Source organism: Felis catus, chromosome E2 (genome assembly GCF_018350175.1).
Source record: "Felis catus isolate Fca126 chromosome E2, F.catus_Fca126_mat1.0, whole genome shotgun sequence".
NCBI classification, from domain to species: Eukaryota; Metazoa; Chordata; class Mammalia; order Carnivora; family Felidae; genus Felis; species Felis catus.
The window spans coordinates 20107795-20124967 of record NC_058382.1 but is presented as its reverse complement, the minus strand read 5'-3'; the positions used below and the strand labels follow the sequence as shown (position 1 = coordinate 20124967).

The following is a 17173-nucleotide window of genomic DNA, read 5'->3' as shown; positions in this document are numbered from 1 at the left end:
CACGGGGCTCAAACTCACGAACTGTGAGATCATGACCTGAGCCGAAGTCGGACGCTCAACCGACTGAGCCACCCAGGCGCCCCTCAGTTATTCTGAAGTTCAGGTTATCGTCTTATAAGTGAAGAATTCTTTTGTGGAGAAACCACTGTATAACTCTTACTGCTTTTCTGAAATAAGTTTTCAGATGTGTCTCTGCAAAGGTGCTTAGAAGGGCAAGTTGCCAGGGCAGTTACAAGATTACTTCCAAGTGTTCTTTTCAGAACTGTTGTAGAGACCTGCCATCAATTGTATGTGTTTATCTATTTTCTTCTGGATTCAAAAAAAAAAAAAAGAAGAAGAAGAAGGAAAAACTAAAACCAGGAGGAGGAATTAAAATAGGAGTGAAGCCTTTAGTGGCCTAGGGATTTCCACAGGCTTCCAGAAGATGGAGAACGGGAAGCGGAGTGTGGCTGACTAGCAGAGGAAGGAGCAAAGTGGGGGGTACTGAACTTCCCTCTTCTGCTTCCTGAGAATCCCCAGCCAGCCTCTCAGCAGGGAACTTGGACGATCCAGAAGTGCCCTTCAGATGATGCTGTTTGGAATTCTTCCAGTAAAACTGCCTTCTTACTGCCCTGGCTTCCTGCAGGGCTGTGATGCTCCTGGGAGCGAGCTCTGCCCGGCCCATGTGTCTTCAGTCAGCTTTTAGTGCTCCTGCTCCGTGCAAACACACATCCGGGATCTGTGGGCATTTGAAGAAAGCTCCCGCCTAAAAACAAAATGCTTTTTTTGAAAAGACCAAAAGGAATTCTGAAGGAAACAAACTGTAGGCAGTCAAGAAAATGTTACGGGGTGCCTGGGTGGTTCAGTCTGTTAAGTGTCTGACTTCGGCTAAGGTCATGATCTCGTGGTCCGTGAGTTCGAGCCCCGCATCGGGCTCTGTGCTGACAGCTCAGAGCTTGGAGCCTGTTTCCGATTCTGTGTCTCCCTCTCTCTCTCTGCCCCTCCCTCGCTTGCGCTCTGTCTCTCTCTAAAAAATACAGAAACGTTAAAAAATTTAAAACAAACTTTGTAAGTGAAGGTGGTATACTCAAGATTATTAGGAGGAGGAGGAGAAGCCATGTCCTTGCTCTGACAAGCTCCAAGCACCTGATCAGTCCATGGAATGCCTGTTCGAACCTTTTGATTTGGAGCCCAGGAAAGCAAGTGCCTCATGGCAGGAGTTTGGTGCTGAGAAAAGATTCAGGGGGACTTGTCAAGTTAGGCGTTAGAAAATACCAGATTGAGCAAACGCATAGTGGCTGTTGGGGGTGAAGTGAGCAAAGAGATGGGAGTTTTTGTGGTCTGTGCTTTATTTGTGGGTTTTCGGTTGTTGGTGTTTTGTAGGCTCTCCAGAGAAACAAGTTTCCGGGACCTAGCCACACTGAATCCTACTCTTGGCCTCCCATAGCGAGGGGCTGTGACGTGGTGGTCATTTCTCACTGCGGAAATGACCCTCTGCTGTACCTTCCGCCACTCCTTACGATTCTGCAAACGGGGGGCTGCTACAAGTCTTTGCCGAGCAGAAACGGAGTAAGTTGGAGACGATTTTGTTTCACGGTAAAATGGCTTAAAAATTTATTTTTAAGGTTTTAAGTTTAACCTAACCTTTGGTGAAGCTTGCATTACATTACTCATTTGATTTCCATGAGAGGACAGGAACTTATCAGAGTCATTGACTCTGACAGTGAGTCTCACCTTGAAGTCCCATGATGGCCATTGGCTGCCAAGAGATTTCTGGCTTTTAGGGATGGATGTATAGCTTATAAACTTACTTCACTGATTAAATTCCTCTAGCTGTCATGGTAACTGTGTGAGATGGGCCATGTATGGTTTTCACCACTTCATGGATGAGAAAATTAGCCTCATGAAAAGTTACTGGTACAGATGCTGAACAGCTGAGAAGTTGACAAGAAATGGGATTAGAGTTTAGGTTTTCCTGTCATCTCGTCCCGTATTCTTTTAATTATTCCCGAACACCCCCCACTGTTGTGTCATCTTTTGTTTTCCTGTATGCAGGAATCTGCAGGTGGTGGAAAGGAGAGAAATGGGGTGTGGGCATAGGGGATGGTGGGGTAGTGACACCTGCTCTCGAGGTCTGGGCGGTCAGGGGGACTCTGGCACGGAGCGCCTCTGTCTCAGACCTGTCTCAGAGGCTGTGCTATGGATGGTTCCGTTACTCAGCAGAATGGTGAAAACTGGCAGTAAGAAAGGACCAGTCGTGCTTAGAAGAGATGCTCATTTTTCTGATTCTGCCACGTCGTGTCGTTTTAATGATTTCCTTTTCTGTACTAAGTTATTGTGTGTTGGTTTAAACATCTACATCCCCCAGTTAGTGGTTGACCCCTATGGACGAGATGTTGATTGTTCTCGGATAGAACCCTGGCCGGTCAGAAATTATGTCCGGGTCTTGCCTCTCATTCCTTCTGCTTTCTCCACGTCTCCATGGCCAGCCTGCTTTCACACCTGCCGCCCGGAAGCTGCCCCCCACCGGATCTACGTAAAGGAAAGGGGAGAATTGTTCTTGTCTTCGGCAAATTGACGCCGTATGTCCAGGAGGGTGTTGGGCAGGCGGTGCACCTTCAGGAGAGAACTATGGGATGGTGGAGGTCAGGGGTCACACGCTGCTGTAGCAAACTTAATCTCCTAAGGAAGAGATGTTAACCTTTTCAAGGCCCCCTTCAGGGGGCAGTTATTTCCCCTGGTACTTAGGAGCAGGAGCTCTGGGGCCAGACCGCCTGGGTTCAGATCCTATTGCTACCACGTATTAGCTGTGCAGCCTTGGACACCTAACTTTACCTCTCTGTGCCTCAGACTCCTCATCGGAGAAATGAGGTAATAGTAGGTCCTACCCTGTAGGAGTGTTTTAAAGAAAAAACAAAATACTTGTGACATGCTTAGTGTAAGCCCTAGGAAAATCTGAGTCAGTGTGTCTAAATCTGTTTTAATCATATCTTTTCTGACCTACGTGACAATGGAGACAGCAGAAAAATTTACGTATTGCTTACTCTGTAGAAAGAGATGTTCTGCATGCTGTGCATATACTCTGTTCAATTCCTAAGTTTTGTCCAAGATTATGTGAACCTGTTTGTCTTCGCAGCCCCTGGCAGTCATCGTGTGCCCTGGGTGGAAAAAGGCCCAGTTGATTTTTGAATTACTGGGGAACTATGGCATGTCCCCCAGGCCTCTTCACCCAGTGCTGTTAACAATCGGACTCCACAAAGATGAAGCCAAAAACATGAAGCTTCCAAGGGCTTGTAAGCATCTTCTTCAAGCTGTTTGGTTTGCCCTGCAGAGCACAGCGGAGCCCTGCCAGGCAGGCATGTGTGATGATGCAGCCACAGTCATCACCGGTCCAGACTGCACCGTGGGTTACGGGTGGGCCTGGTGGGCGAAGGCGCTCTTGGCTTACGGCCGTTTTACTGAAAAAACGACATGATTTCATTCGCTTATCAACTGTTTATCGACTATCTCCTGTTAGATGTTGACTAAACTCCCACCCCCTGCCCTCGAGGAGCACGAAACCTGGTGGGTGCCCAGGTATTTAACCAGATACAGACAGGTGTTAGCCTGGATGGGCGGGCCGCACCTACGTGAGCAAGAAAACCCAAGGTTTTGTGTCCTTAGACGGCAGTTCTACAGAGCGTGTGGCATCTTAGCAAAGGAAATGTTGGAAAAACCTGTGAAAAATCTGAAGTGTTAATTTTTCTTAAACGCAGGTGATATAATTGTGACGACACCGCACAGCCTCCTGAGACTTCTCCAGTATCAGAGCTTGTTATTTCTCAGGCTCTGTCACCTCATTTTGGATGAGGTGGAAGTATTATTCTTTGAAGCTAACGAAGAAGTAAGTATGGTGTCCGTCGAGACGTCATTATCACTTGGAAATAGATATATATATGATGAAAGTCTCACCTGCTTTTAGGAATCTGGAAAAGCGTCTAGTTGGGGAGGAAGCCAGTACATCGAAAAAAGTTTTCCCTTTAGAACTTTGATCATTGTGAAGAAAGAAAATTTGTCTGAAATTGTCTTCCCAAATTTTAAAGTTCTCTTTGAAGAGCAAATATTCTTTTCCAGAGAGGTTTTCTAAAATACCGATATTTTTGCGATTATGGAAACAATATGTTTTATTTTAGAAAATTTGGGATACAGGGAAAGAAGAGTACTTGAAAAACCCCAGCATCCGTAGTCGGACACTCAGAGCGATCACTCTTACTGTTTTGGAGTAATTCCTGTGTCAGTACATACGACTAACAACATCAGGCCTTATTTTATGGCTAGTTTATAACTTGCATTTTCCAGTAAGCAGCATCATGAGTATTATTAGTAATTATTCTACCGCACGATTGTTCACTGGACATAGGGAGTCCTGTGGATGTAACATAATTTTTTAAATGGTGTTATTTTTGGACATTTAGCTGTGTGTGTGTGTGTGTGTGTGTGTGTGTGTGTGTGTGTCTAAAGAACATACATCTTTCTTGCGTGTTTCCCTTAGGATAAATTCCTAGGAAGGGGATTAATGGATCAAAGACTCTGAATTCCTATAAGAAGGCATTTCTTGGGCACAGCATAACACGATGACCACAGGCATTTCATTTGGGAGCAAGGACACCCCCAGGTTCAAGTCTGGGCTTTGTTACTTGCTGACTGTATGGCCTGTGCAGGGTTTCTGAATGCCTCTAAAGCCTCAGTTCTTATTTGCAAAACTAACATCCAGAATACTGCATCATATAGTTGCCTTTCTGAAAGCAGAGACCGGTTTACGCTCCCATGGACAATGCGCCACCACACCACATGCCCTGTGGCCGGCTTGGTCCGGCTTTCATTTCCAGTCTCCTCGTTACGTATGGTGTCTCGTGAGCATAATCTGTACTTCCTGGCTGACTTGTATACCGGCCACTCCTACTGTTCTTCTGTGAACTGCTTGTTCATTTTCTCTGCTTATTTTCTGTCGGCAGGATCACCTTTTTCTAGTCCATTCGTAGAACTTTTTATGTAAGGATATTAATTCTTGGTTGCATATGTCACACGCATTTCACCCAGATACCGTTTGTGTTTTGATTTTGTTTATACTTAACATTCTCTCCTTTGTAGTTTTCTTCTTTCTTTGGAAAGGCCTTCTCCACTCTGAGAACAGAAAGTGTGCAATTCTTTACCACTTATGTTCCTGTCAACCAACTGTTATTCCCTTTTGAAATAAAAATGAAATTAATTATACTCACTTTTTTAGATGTTCGCTATATTAGATAACTTCAAAAAAAACATTGATGTTGAAGAAAGGGAATCTGCACCACATCAGATTGTTGCCGTTGGAGTTCATTGGAGCAGACATATAGAACAGTTGATGAAAGAGTTCATGAATGACCCCTACGTTGTGGTCACGGCCATGGAAGAGGCTGCTCTCTATGGCAGCGTCCAGCAGGTGCGGGCTCGTGGGCATGGGGTGGGGGCGGTCAAGGGCTGAGGAACACAAGCAGGTAGCCTCCATTTCATGGCTTAATAAAGTAAAATTTTGCAGCTTTCATCTACACGAGTCTATAATCGTGTATTTAGATTTATGTTGTCGTTCTATACATTGTTTTCTGTTAAAATCCTAACTTAGCGATGAAAAGTGAAGCTGGGGCACCTGGAATGTGTTTAAAACCACACTGTTTCTGCCTTTCGTTACCAGGTAGTGCACCTTTGCCTGGAATGTGAAAAAACCTCTACTTTACTCCAGACTCTAGATTTCATTCCAAGTCAAGCACAAAAGACCTTGATCTTCACCAGTTCTGTAGCTGAAACAGAAATCGTGTGTAAGGTGAGCCTTCCACACATAAAATGTCTATATTTTTTGTTTAAACCATGATTGAATCTCAAAATCATCAGAGAACTACCAGGTAGTTAAATATTTGCCAGGGGAATAAAGCTGTACAAGTTTATCAGTCAGAGGAGGAGGTGGCTGGTGCTGCAGAGAATAGACAGCAGTGAGAAAGGACAGCGGGGGTTGGGGGGTGCTGGGGGGGCCTGGAGGGAGGAGCTCAGTAGGTGGGACCATCCTTTCCATGGAAGCAGACATTCCCCAAGGAGGGTGCTTTGTGCTTTGTCGTTAAAAGGATCCCATTCACGAAGAAATGCCAGCGTCTTCTGTAGCCTCTGTTTAAAAAACCGGAGACAGTAACACCAAGAGATCGCATCATATGGCTAGAAAAGCCAAATAAATTGTCTACAGATTTAATTAATCTAATTCTACATAAGTTAATACTAAAATGTGTAAATGAAGCCAAATACAAATTAAAATACAAGAATCAGTATATCCACCTTTCAGCAATGATGAACTGGAGGTCTTGTGAAAAGATGTGATGTGTGTTGGCACATAAATTTGGTGTGTGTGTGTGTGTATACGTGTATATCCACGTGTATAAATACACACATCTATATGTGCGTGCATTACTTAAAAGGAAGGAAAATGGTTTTAGCAAAATAATGTTTGTTTCAGTTGAGCAAGCTTTTAGATACAAACTGTAGAATTTTAGAAATACATTTATTTAAACTTACAATCAATCTTGTTCTTACAATTAGTGGATCGATGAGATAAATACCCTCACAGATAATTTTAAATGTTTTATACTGGTAATTATTGATGGAACAGTTAACTTTAAGCTTATGTTCCTGACTGTGAACTGGCTTATTTGGTTTCATCTTTAGGTAGTAGAAAGCAGTTCAATATTTTGCTTGAAAATGCATAAAGAAACGGTTTTTAATTTAAAAAGTGTTTTAGAACAGTGGAAGAAGAAGTTAAGTTCTGGCTCTCACGTTGTATTAGGTAAGTGTTTTAATTTCTACTTCTGTTTAGAGAAGGCTGCTGAGCCGATGGGAATCATGTCTTCAGCTTATTTGAATATCTCATCTCCAAATTTCTCATCACTTCGCAGATCTCCTGAGAATTTATTAGTAACGTCAATCCCAAAATGAAAGTTAAACTCCATTAAGATTTTGGTGTTGAGGCGAATGCGGGGGCCCCGGAGCACTCGTGGCAGAAGGCAACAGCCCTTAGCACAGACCTTGTCCCTGGGGCTGCAGGTTGAGGGCCACCATCTCGTGTGTGTGTGTGTGTGTGTGTGTGTGTGTGTGTGTGTGTGTGTGTCTGCGCACGCACGCCTCTGACGAAATCTGTCACAGATGGTTGTGAACAATGACGTTAGAGATCTGAAAGTCAAACTGTAAGATAAGTGAAAAATAGATGGGCAGCCTAGATTTGTAATAGGGGCATTTTCCAAGCTAAAGTTAGGGAGACGACTTTTCTCTGGAATGTGATCGCGGGGCTGTGACATTTTGGGGGGGAGTCGGGGAAGGAGTTTGTTGGCACCTACTCAGTGAAGTGCGGTAGAGACACGTGTTGAGGTACGGTTACAGAATTGCTGTGTAGCGTCAGTGCAGGGAGCTACGCCTCATCTGTGGTTGTCGGATCCTTGTCTCCAGCCTTAACTGACGACTGCATACCGCTCTTGACCATCACCGATGCCACGTGCGTGATTCACTTCAGCTTCCCTTCCTCACCAAAGATTTTTGGTGGGCGTCTGTATTGCATGTCTGACCATTTTCAGAGTCCAACCGAACAGGTTTGATTAATTTTCGTTATCTCTAAATATTCCCCTGGCATTTTCTGTGCAATGAGAAATGCAGAGTCCGCGGGGTTTTATCAGTTAGACTGGGATGGACGACCTGCTTCCTTTATTCGCCCCCGATTTTAAGGGTTCTCCTGCAGAACAGGGAGATAAGAAAACCAAATCTGTCTTGCTGCTGACGGAGAGAAATGCGTGCCACGCGGTCGGGGTCCTGCGCTACCTGGAGCGGGCCAATGCCAAGATTCCCGTGGAGCTGTATGAGTTTACTGCGGGGGTTCTGGAAGCCAAAGAAGATAAGAAAGCCCGAAGGCCTCTTTGTCCGTATCTTAAGTCTTTTGGTTTTTGCAAGTAAGCCAGTCGTTTGTTTAAAACCTTGAAATGTACAGTAAAGTGCACAGTGATATACTTTTACTGCTAGAAGACCTTTACATATGTACGCACAGTATACACCACCACCCAGTCCTAGAGGTTCTCCCCATGCTCCTTCCCAATCTGCCCTCCCCCTGGAAGTAACTGCCCCTAAGTATCTGTCAACATTGATGAATTTTGCTCGTTTCCCAACTTTATATAAATGGAACTGTACGTTCAGCTTACTATCTGCAACATTCATCTCTGTTCCTGTGTGTATTGGGTGGATTTATTTATCTGTGGATTTAATGGCTCGATACTCTATTGTATGAATATATCACAATGTATACATCCATTTTCCTGTTGATGGGAGAGCAGTTGTTTCCAGCTTTTGGCTATTATGTATGAAACTCCCCTGAACACTCTTGCACATGTCCCTTTGTGGAAACACGCACCCATTTCTCTTGGGTGTAGACTTTGGGATTGCTGGGTCATGGGGTGAGCGCCTGTCTAACCTTCCCAAGGTGTGTGACGGGTTCATGACCCCGTCAGCAGTGTGTGGGAGAGCAGAGTTTCTCCATATCCTCACCGACAACACGGTGTTGGCGGGGGTGGTGGTTTCCATTTGTATTTCCCTAGTAATTTATGATGTGGAGTGTCTTTTCATATGCTTCTGGGACATTTGACCGTCCTTTTCTTGTGAAGTGTCTGTTCAGTTCTTTTGCCCATTAAAAAAAATTTTTATTTATTTGGTGGGTGAGATGGGCAGAGAGAGTGAGGGAGAAAGAGAGAATCCCAAGCAGGCTCCACACTCAGTGCAGAGCCCAGCCCATGGCTTGATCCCCCAAATCACGAGATCATGACCTGAGCCGAAATCTAGAGTCTGAGGCTTAGCCAGCTAGAGCCACCCAAGTGCCCCTCTTTTGCCAATTTTTTTAAATTGGGTGTTATTCTTTTTCTTACTGCTTTGTAGGAGTAGTTTATTTATTCGACATACAACTACTTTGTCAGATATATGCCTTGAGCTCTTCTCCCAGTTCATGGCTTGCCTTTTCACTGTGCTTTTAATTTTTTATTTACTACTTTTAATTAATTAACTAATTAATTAATTATGAGAGCAAGGGAGGGGCAGAGAGAGCAAGGGACAGAGAGAATCCCAAGAGCCAGAGGTGGGGCTTGAACTCCCTAACCATGAGATGATGACCTCAGCCAAAATCAAGAGTCAGATATTTAACCGACTGAGCCACTCAGGTGCCCGCCTTTTCATTGTAAGTCTTTTGGTGAGCAGACCTTTTTAATTTTGATGAACTATTTCATGGTTACTATTGTTTAGTGTCCTTATGTAAGAAATATTTGCCTGTCTCTAGGTCATGAAGACATTCTTCTGTATTTTCTTCTAGAAGCTTTATGGATGGTTTCACACTTAGGTATATAATCTAGAGTGAGAATTTTTGTTTCAAGTGTGAGGTATGGGGCAAGGGTTACTTTTTTCCACGTGGGTAATCATTTGCTCCAGTGGCCTTTATTTAAAACATCAATGTGTTGTCACTCGGTTGGTGCCTTTGACATAAACCAGATGATAGCATATGTGGTCTGTTTGTGGACTGTGTTACATTGGTCTCTTTGTTCTTACACCGGCACCACACTTTCTTAAGTACTGTAGCTTATACTTTAGCAAGTCTTGGAACCTGGTATGCAAATTCTCCAACTTTGCTCTTTGTCAAGGTTGTTTTGACTTTTAAGTCCGCTCCATCTCCACATACATTTTGGAATAGGCTTGTCAGTTTCTTCAGAAACATTGTCTGAATTTTGATAGCATGTGTGTTGATACTATAAATCAACTTGGAGAGGATGGTTATCTTAACAGTCACGGGAGCCTTCTCCCTGATCCGGACATGATACCAGTGCTTGATCTGTGATCACTGGGACTGGATAGGAGGAGTCTAGTATCTATCAGATAACTGTTGACATTAACTTTTTTGAATTATGGTACGTTAAACAGGTTATTAGTGGCAGTTTCTATTATGCCTTTAAACAGAATATTGACTTTTGAAACAGAAGCTCTGTTTTCTCAGTTTGGGTTACAGAGCGACTTCTGGTTTAGAGGTTATTAGTAGCCTTTGTTGTGGGTTGTGGGGATGAATTTCTGATTTCAGGGTCTTTGTTTTGGAAGTACATTTTGTTCATTTACAGACTGTCTAGAGAAATAATGAAGTAACTCTTGAAGTTTATTTAGTGTTAATTAAATTTTAGGACCCTTTTTCAGTAATGTGCATGTTGTTAGTGTCTAAAGTATTTAAAATGGTTAACTTTAAAGTATTTGGGATAAAAGTTCTCTGATTTCAATTACAGATTAATTTTCCTGAAGAATACTTTAAAATACATTAAAATTACTGTTTTTTTGTTTGTTTTTAAAACCCGGTTACTTTTTTTTTTCAGAGACAAAAGGATCTGTCCTGATCGACACCATATTAATCCAGAAATAGACATGCCAAGGAGATTATCCAACCAAACTCTACCAACATTTGGATACATCAAAGTAAGTTTTGCTGAAGATCCTTTTGTCCAGTAATTAATGACCATTTTAATGAACATATTCCATTCATAGGAGCAGAATAATTATGACGCTATTCATGTACCACCATTAATGTGACAGTAGCCATGTGTCCTTATGAGATGCCTTATTTCAAGACCCCAGTTTATTTAGAAAACCAACATCAAATGAGAAAATAGATAAACCAACCTCAACAATCAAAGGATTTTTTTTAGTTGTACTTTCAGAAAGAAAGTTGTTTCCATTGGGGACTATTAAAAATAGTGCAGTGATAACACATGTCTCTTCACGATATCCATGGTCCTTTGAGGAAATTCTGAAATGTAGATAAAGTTGCTGACTTAAGAGTTTGTCACTTTCTTTTGAATCCTTTTTAATACTTCTTCTTTTCTTCTTTTTGTTTTTAAATTTTTTTGATGTTTATTGATTTTTGAGAGAGAGCACAAGCAGGGGAGGGGCAGAGAGAGAGGGAGACACAGAATCCAAAGCAGGCTCCAGGCTCCAAGCTGTCAGCACAGAGTCCAATGTGGGGCTCGAACCCACAAACCGGGAGATCATGACCTGAGCCGAAGTCGGACACTTAACCGACTAAGCCACCCAGGCGCCCCTCTTCCTTTCTTCTTGAGTTCAGGACTTCTTTTTACCTTCCCTTTTCCCTAAAGCAACTATGTTCTGCTCATTTGTGCTGTTCTGTCTCCCTAGTTCTGTTACCTCATTTCTAAGTTTTTCTGGTCTATGTTCCTTTATACATGTTGTTTATCACGTATGTCTCTCTATGTATATATATATATGTGTGTGTGTGTATATATGTGTGTGTGTGTGTATATATATATGCATATATATATATATATATATATATATTCTCTCTCCCTCTCGAGAGGATTATATATATATATACGTATACACACACACACACACACACACACACATATACACACACATATATATATACACACACACCTGTGGAGCTTGAACTCACAATCTCAAGATCAAGAGTTGCATGCTCCACTGACTGAGCCAGCCCGGCTCCCCATTATTTTCTTAATTAACAAGAGGGAAGGTAGCTTGTTTTCAAGTTGAAGGGTACAGTTTTGATCTAGGTTGTGGGTACATCTTTCCCAGTGACTCCCCCATTATCTGTAGGGACTGTTACTCTCCTTATTCTCTTTTTTGTTATAACTTAATATGGAATTTGGTCTTAATACTTTGCTACAGCTCCTTTTCAGATAAAATACATTTCCCTTGAATTTTAGAATGTCTGAGTCAGGGTAACATTGATAATTTCCAAGTTTCCTTTTCTGCTGTTTCTTTCTTGCAATTAAAATAGGTGGGGACATAGTTTCTGAGACTGTGCAGATTTCCTGGCTCCATTTCCGTCTCCCACCTGCATCTGGCCCTTCATCTCTGTTGTCTTTGGATGGATAGTTTGGAGACTTCCTGGGGCTCCAGCCTTCACCCACTGTTGGAATGGAAGAAAACCTGCCAGGCTCAGTTGCTCCCGTCTCACTGGCCCTCCCTCCACCCCGCCCCGCCCCCACCCCCGCCCCCACCCACGGTGTTTTCACTGAGTACCTGTAGCCGCTTGTGGACTCCTGTGTTTAGGCTCTTGCATGTGCTTCTTCCTGCACAGACAGTGATACACGCAGGCTTCGTGATGCGGCTGGGTTTGGCTCATCTGCTTATTTTGTTGTTGTTGTTTAAATTAATAGATACTTTACTTATGTATTTTTAAATGATTACTATTTTTAAGAGAGAAAGCACGTGTATGTGCACGCTCACGAATCAGGGAGGAATAGTGAGGGAGACAGAGGATCTGAAGCGGGCTCTGTGCTGACAGCAGAGAGGCTGATGTGGGGCTTGAACTCACAGTGACATTGTGACCTGAGCCAAAGTTGGACGCTTAGCTGACTGAGCCATCCAGGCGCCTCTAGATATTTATTTTTTAGAGCAGTTTAAGTTTACAGAAACACTGAACAGAAAATACAGAGTTCCCGATACCACCCCAACAGCTTCCCCCTATTAGTAACATCTTGCATTAGTGTGGCACATGTGTGACAATAGATGAGTCAGCGTTGATACGTTTAGTTGTTAACGGAAGTCTGTAGTTTACATTAGGATTCATTCCCTGTAGCGAACATTCGGTGGATTTTACCAAATGCAGAGTGACACATGACTCTACATTGGTGCCACAGAACTCTTCAACGGCTCAGGACCCCCCTGCTCCACCCTTCCTCTCTTCCCTGAAACTCTCAGCAGTCGCTGATACTTTACTGTCTCATATTTTTGCCTTTTCTAGAATGTCATACAGTTGGAACTGTACCTTATGTAGGCTTTTCTGGCTTTTTTCATTTTTCAAACTGGCTTCTTTTTATCCCTTAATAGGTCATTTCTTTTTATTGCTCAGTATACCATAGTGTATCCATTCACCTTTTGAAGGACATCTCACTTGCTTCCATGTTTTGGCAATTATGAATAAAGCTATGGTAAATATTTGTGTGCAGGTTTTTGTGCAGACGTAAGCCTTCAACTCATTTGGATAATGGCAAGGAATGCGATTGTTGGCTTGTATAGTAAGGCTGTTTATCTCCGTAAGAAACTGCCCCACTGTTATCTGAAGTGACTGCACCATTTGTATTCCTACCAGCAAAGAATGAGAGGTCCTGTTGCTTCACTCCTCTCCAGTAGCTGATGTTGTCAGCGTTTTGGATTCTGTCCATGCCAGTAGGTGTGTAGTGGTACCTGATTGTTTCAATTTGCAGTTCCCTGATGATGTTTGATGTTGGGCATCTTTTCGTGTGCTTACTTGTCACCCGTATGTCTTCTTTGGTGAGCTCTCTGTTCAGGGTGTTTTGCCCATTTTTTAATTGGGTTGTCTGTTTTCTAACTGTTGAGTTTTAAGAGTTCTTTGTAGATTTTGGATACCAGTCCTTTATCAGATACGTGGTTTGCAAAAATTTTCTCCTAGTCTTGTGGCTTGTCTTTTCATTCTCCTTAGGGTGCCTTTTGCAGAGCAGAGGTTTTTAATTGTAATGAAGTCCCAACTTTCCACTTGTTTTTCTCATGGAATCATGCTTTTGGCATATCCACAGAGTCATCATGAAACCCAAGGTCACTTAGATTTTCTCCTTTGTTATCTTCCTCATCTGCTTTTATTTTGGGGTCTGTGGGGGATATTTTGTCGATTAGCTTTGTTGTAAAGTATGCCCCCAGTATTTGGTTTTGCCATCTCATTGCTCTGTCTTTACATGGGGATTCAGAGTCAAAACACATGACACTTCACCACTGTCACCTTCCCAGAACCCCTCTAAATGATCCTCCCTTTTAATCTCTATTGAGGTTCAGTGTGCATACAGTAAAAATCATTATTTTAAATGTATAGTTTGTTGAGTTTTGAGAAATATGTACAATCATGTAACCACTGCCACAGTCAAGATATGAACATTATTATTGCCTCAGAAAGGTCTCTCCTGGCCCCTCAACCCCAACCCCAACTCCTGGCAGCCCCTGGACTTGCTTTCTGTCACTAGACCTTTGTGTTTACTAGAATTTCTTGTAATGGAATCATACAATACGTAGTCTTTTGAGTCTTATCTCTGTTATTCAGCGTAATGCTTTTGAGATTCACCTTTTTCCTTATCGAGTAGGATTCCCGTGGATTGCCTGTCTGTTCACAAGTTCATGCCATTTGAGTTGTTTGCAGTTTCTGGCTGCTGTGAATTTCTGTGTTACAAATCTTTTTAGATCTGTATCTTCACGTTTTTTGAGTGAGACAGTGGAATTGCTGGCTCATATGATTGTGTGTGTGTGTGTGTGTGTGTGTGTGTGTGTGTGTGTGTGTAAGAACTCGCCAAACCGTTTTCTATAGTGGTGGTACCATTTTACATTCTCACCAGCATTGCATACAAGAGTTCCAGTAGGTGCATATTCTCAATACATGGTGTTCTCAGTCTTTAATTTTTGCCACACCATTGCATTCGCACAGATAATCTTATTTGCGTTTCTCTGGTGATAATCTTGGACCTCTTTTCACTGCTCATTTGGCCCTTTGTATCTCTTTTATGAACTCTCTTTTCACACTTTTTGCCCATGTTTTTGCCTATTTTTAAATTTGAGTTGTTGAGTTTAAGAGCTCTTCATGTATTATGGGTATCCTTTGTCAGATAAATTGCTAATATTTTCCCTCGGTTGAAAAGCAGAAGTTTTTAATTTTGATGAAGTCTTCTTTCTCACTTTTTTATTTTACATTTTGTGCTTTTCATGCCATAAGAAATTTTTGCCTATCCTACGATTGCAAAGATTTTTCCCTATTTTTTTATTCTAGAAGTTTTATGGTATTACATTTAGGTCTGTGATCCATCTCAAATTAATGTGTGTGGGGGGGGGGTATGGATAAGGGGCAAATTTTTCCCTTATAGATAAATGGTTGCACTAGCATCATTTATCATAAAGACCTTCGTTTCCCCTTAAATTACACTAGTACCTTTGACATAAATTAGGAGACCATATTTGTGAATTATGAATTTTTTCTTCTATTCTTTGGTCTGTTTGTGTACCCTTGTAAGGTGCCACATTGGTTTGACTACTGTAGCTTTATAAATAATCCTGGAGACTGGTAGGGAGGTCTTCCCAACTTGCCTGTCATCTTTAATATCCTTCTGACATTGAAAAATTTTAAAGCAGCTTGCTAGTTTCTACTTAGAAGCCTGATGGGATTTCAAAGGGCATTGCATTGAGTCTATAGATTAATATGGGAAGAATTGACAGTAAGTATCTTAACAATACTGAGTCATCTTGTCCATTTACATGGTATAGCTATCACTCCATTTATCTAGGTCATCTTTAATTTCTCTAAGCAACGTGTTATAATTTTCGGTAGGCTGATCTTGTACTTCCTCTGTTAAATTTATCCCTCATAGGTCATGTTTTTGGACATTAATGTCATTTTTCTTTAAACTTCATTTTCTGATTATTTAGAAATGCAGTTGATTGGTGTGTCCTTACCTTGTATCCTGCGACTGTAGCAAAGTGAATTAGTTATGTGCAGGACTGTTGGTGAGAGTGGAGTCAAAACAGGCAGGGGTGTGACTAGAAGGGACCCTTCCGGTGTGCCCAGGACCAGGGATTTTCTGGGCACATGGGATGTTTAGTGCTGAAAGCAGGAAAGCCCCAGACAAACCAGGATGAGCTGGTCACCCTTTCTGGAGGCCTCCTTTGGTCCACAAGCTTCTTTTTGCCCCCTCTATTCTGCCAACTTAATGTGTCTTCAGATGTGCTAATGCCATGCAAAGGTGATAACCACAGACTGCCACATCTGGGGCCTGGATTTTGTTCACTGTGTGTGCTGAGGTCTGTGAGGCTTAACACAGAGGCTCCTAAATTGGGAAATATGGGGGAAAAGAAACTCTCCCCTTTACTCCTGTCACCTTAAAACAATCATCATTAGCATCTTAGTACATTTAGTTTGTCATTTTTCTTTGTGCATCCTTTATTTCTTCTTAATTTTTTAAAATGTTTATTTATTTTGGAGAGAGACAGAGTACGAGCAGGGGAGGAGCAGAGAGAGAGGGAGACACAGAATCTGAAGCAGGCTCCAGGCTCCGAGCTGTCAGCACAGAGCCTGAATACGGGGCTCAAACTCGTGAACCGTGAGATCATGGCCTGAGCCGAAGTTGGACGCTTAACCAAATGAGCCGCTCTTTGTGCCCCTCGTTGTGCATATTTTAAAAGATTTGTCGTTGGTGTATATATTATGTCCTGCTTAGCTCTCGGAACGTCATAGCGGGCATATTGTCCGTACCACCGTGTGGTCACTGTCTGCCATCATGCAGTGGGCCTCTGAATGGTGGGGGAGAAGGCTTCCCTGGCAGAGGCCATCTGTCATGCAGGAAGGGATGCCGGGCTCCCTGCCTGGGATGGCGGCGGGCCTGAGTAAGCACTGAGCGTTTATTCAGGCAGCTTCCTCCACGGTGCTGCAGAATGGCTGGCTCGGGACCCGTGACAGACATGCTACCTGTCCTCCTGTTGGGAGGGTCGGCAGTGGACAGGTGAGTCAGAAAGGTGGTGACACGTGCTGTGGAGAAGGTGAAATGCAGCAGAGTCCCAGGGGGGTATGCTGGGTACACGTGCTGGAGGACAAGGGGCCTGTGGAAACTGTGGGCAGGGAGGGACTCCGAGGGGTCAGCTACACCGAGAGCCGAATGAGAAGAAGGATCCGGCCACGAGAAGATCTGGAGAGGATTGTTCCGGGGAGAGGAACCAGCGAGTCCCCCCAGCAGAGTTAACATGGAAGTGTTCGTGGCACAGGACAGGGCTCGTTGGCAACGAGAGGGGGAGAATGTCCAGCAGTGGAGCCTGGGGGCGCCTCAGAGGAGGGCCGTGGGCTGCCAGCCCCATGACATTGATCGTGAGGGGCGACCCTGCCCCTCCTTGCCTGCCCCTGCCTCCCAGTGAGCAGCACCTTCTCCGCCGGTAACTGCTCTGTCCTGGTACCTGCTGCCGGTAGCTCGTGACTCCCCACCTTCAAGTGGACGTTTTGCTACGTGTCTAGACCGCCTTCTCCATGCTTTTGCTAACATACGTGCTCCCCGGCGTTGCTCCTCGTGCACTGCCCACCCTGCATACACTTGCCTGTGCAGAGCTGTCTTTCCGC

General features: G+C 43.3%; 1 protein-coding gene across 10 annotated transcripts in view; it reads left to right on the top strand.

Moving 5' to 3' along the window:
- The window catches only part of TDRD12 (tudor domain containing 12), a 72229-nt gene that overhangs the window by 37719 nt on the left and 17337 nt on the right, over positions 1 to 17173 (top strand). For 5 of the 10 annotated variants that reach the window (XM_045046533.1, XM_006941462.5, XM_045046534.1 and 2 more), the window contains 9 exons: positions 1363 to 1548; positions 3116 to 3272; positions 3735 to 3862; positions 5246 to 5437; positions 5687 to 5815; positions 6703 to 6820; positions 7477 to 7616; positions 7750 to 7970; positions 10410 to 10509. In XM_045046533.1, the coding sequence (XP_044902468.1) occupies positions 1363 to 1548; positions 3116 to 3272; positions 3735 to 3862; positions 5246 to 5437; positions 5687 to 5815; positions 6703 to 6820; positions 7477 to 7616; positions 7750 to 7970; positions 10410 to 10509 (1371 nt within the window). Of the gene's footprint in view, positions 1 to 1362; positions 1549 to 3115; positions 3273 to 3734; positions 3863 to 5245; positions 5438 to 5686; positions 5816 to 6110; positions 6233 to 6702; positions 6821 to 6850; positions 7617 to 7749; positions 7971 to 10409; positions 10510 to 11851; positions 12074 to 17173 lie in introns of those variants that run through there. The other 5 variants (XM_019819621.3, XM_019819622.3, XM_045046536.1 and 2 more) reach the window with 5 other exon arrangements.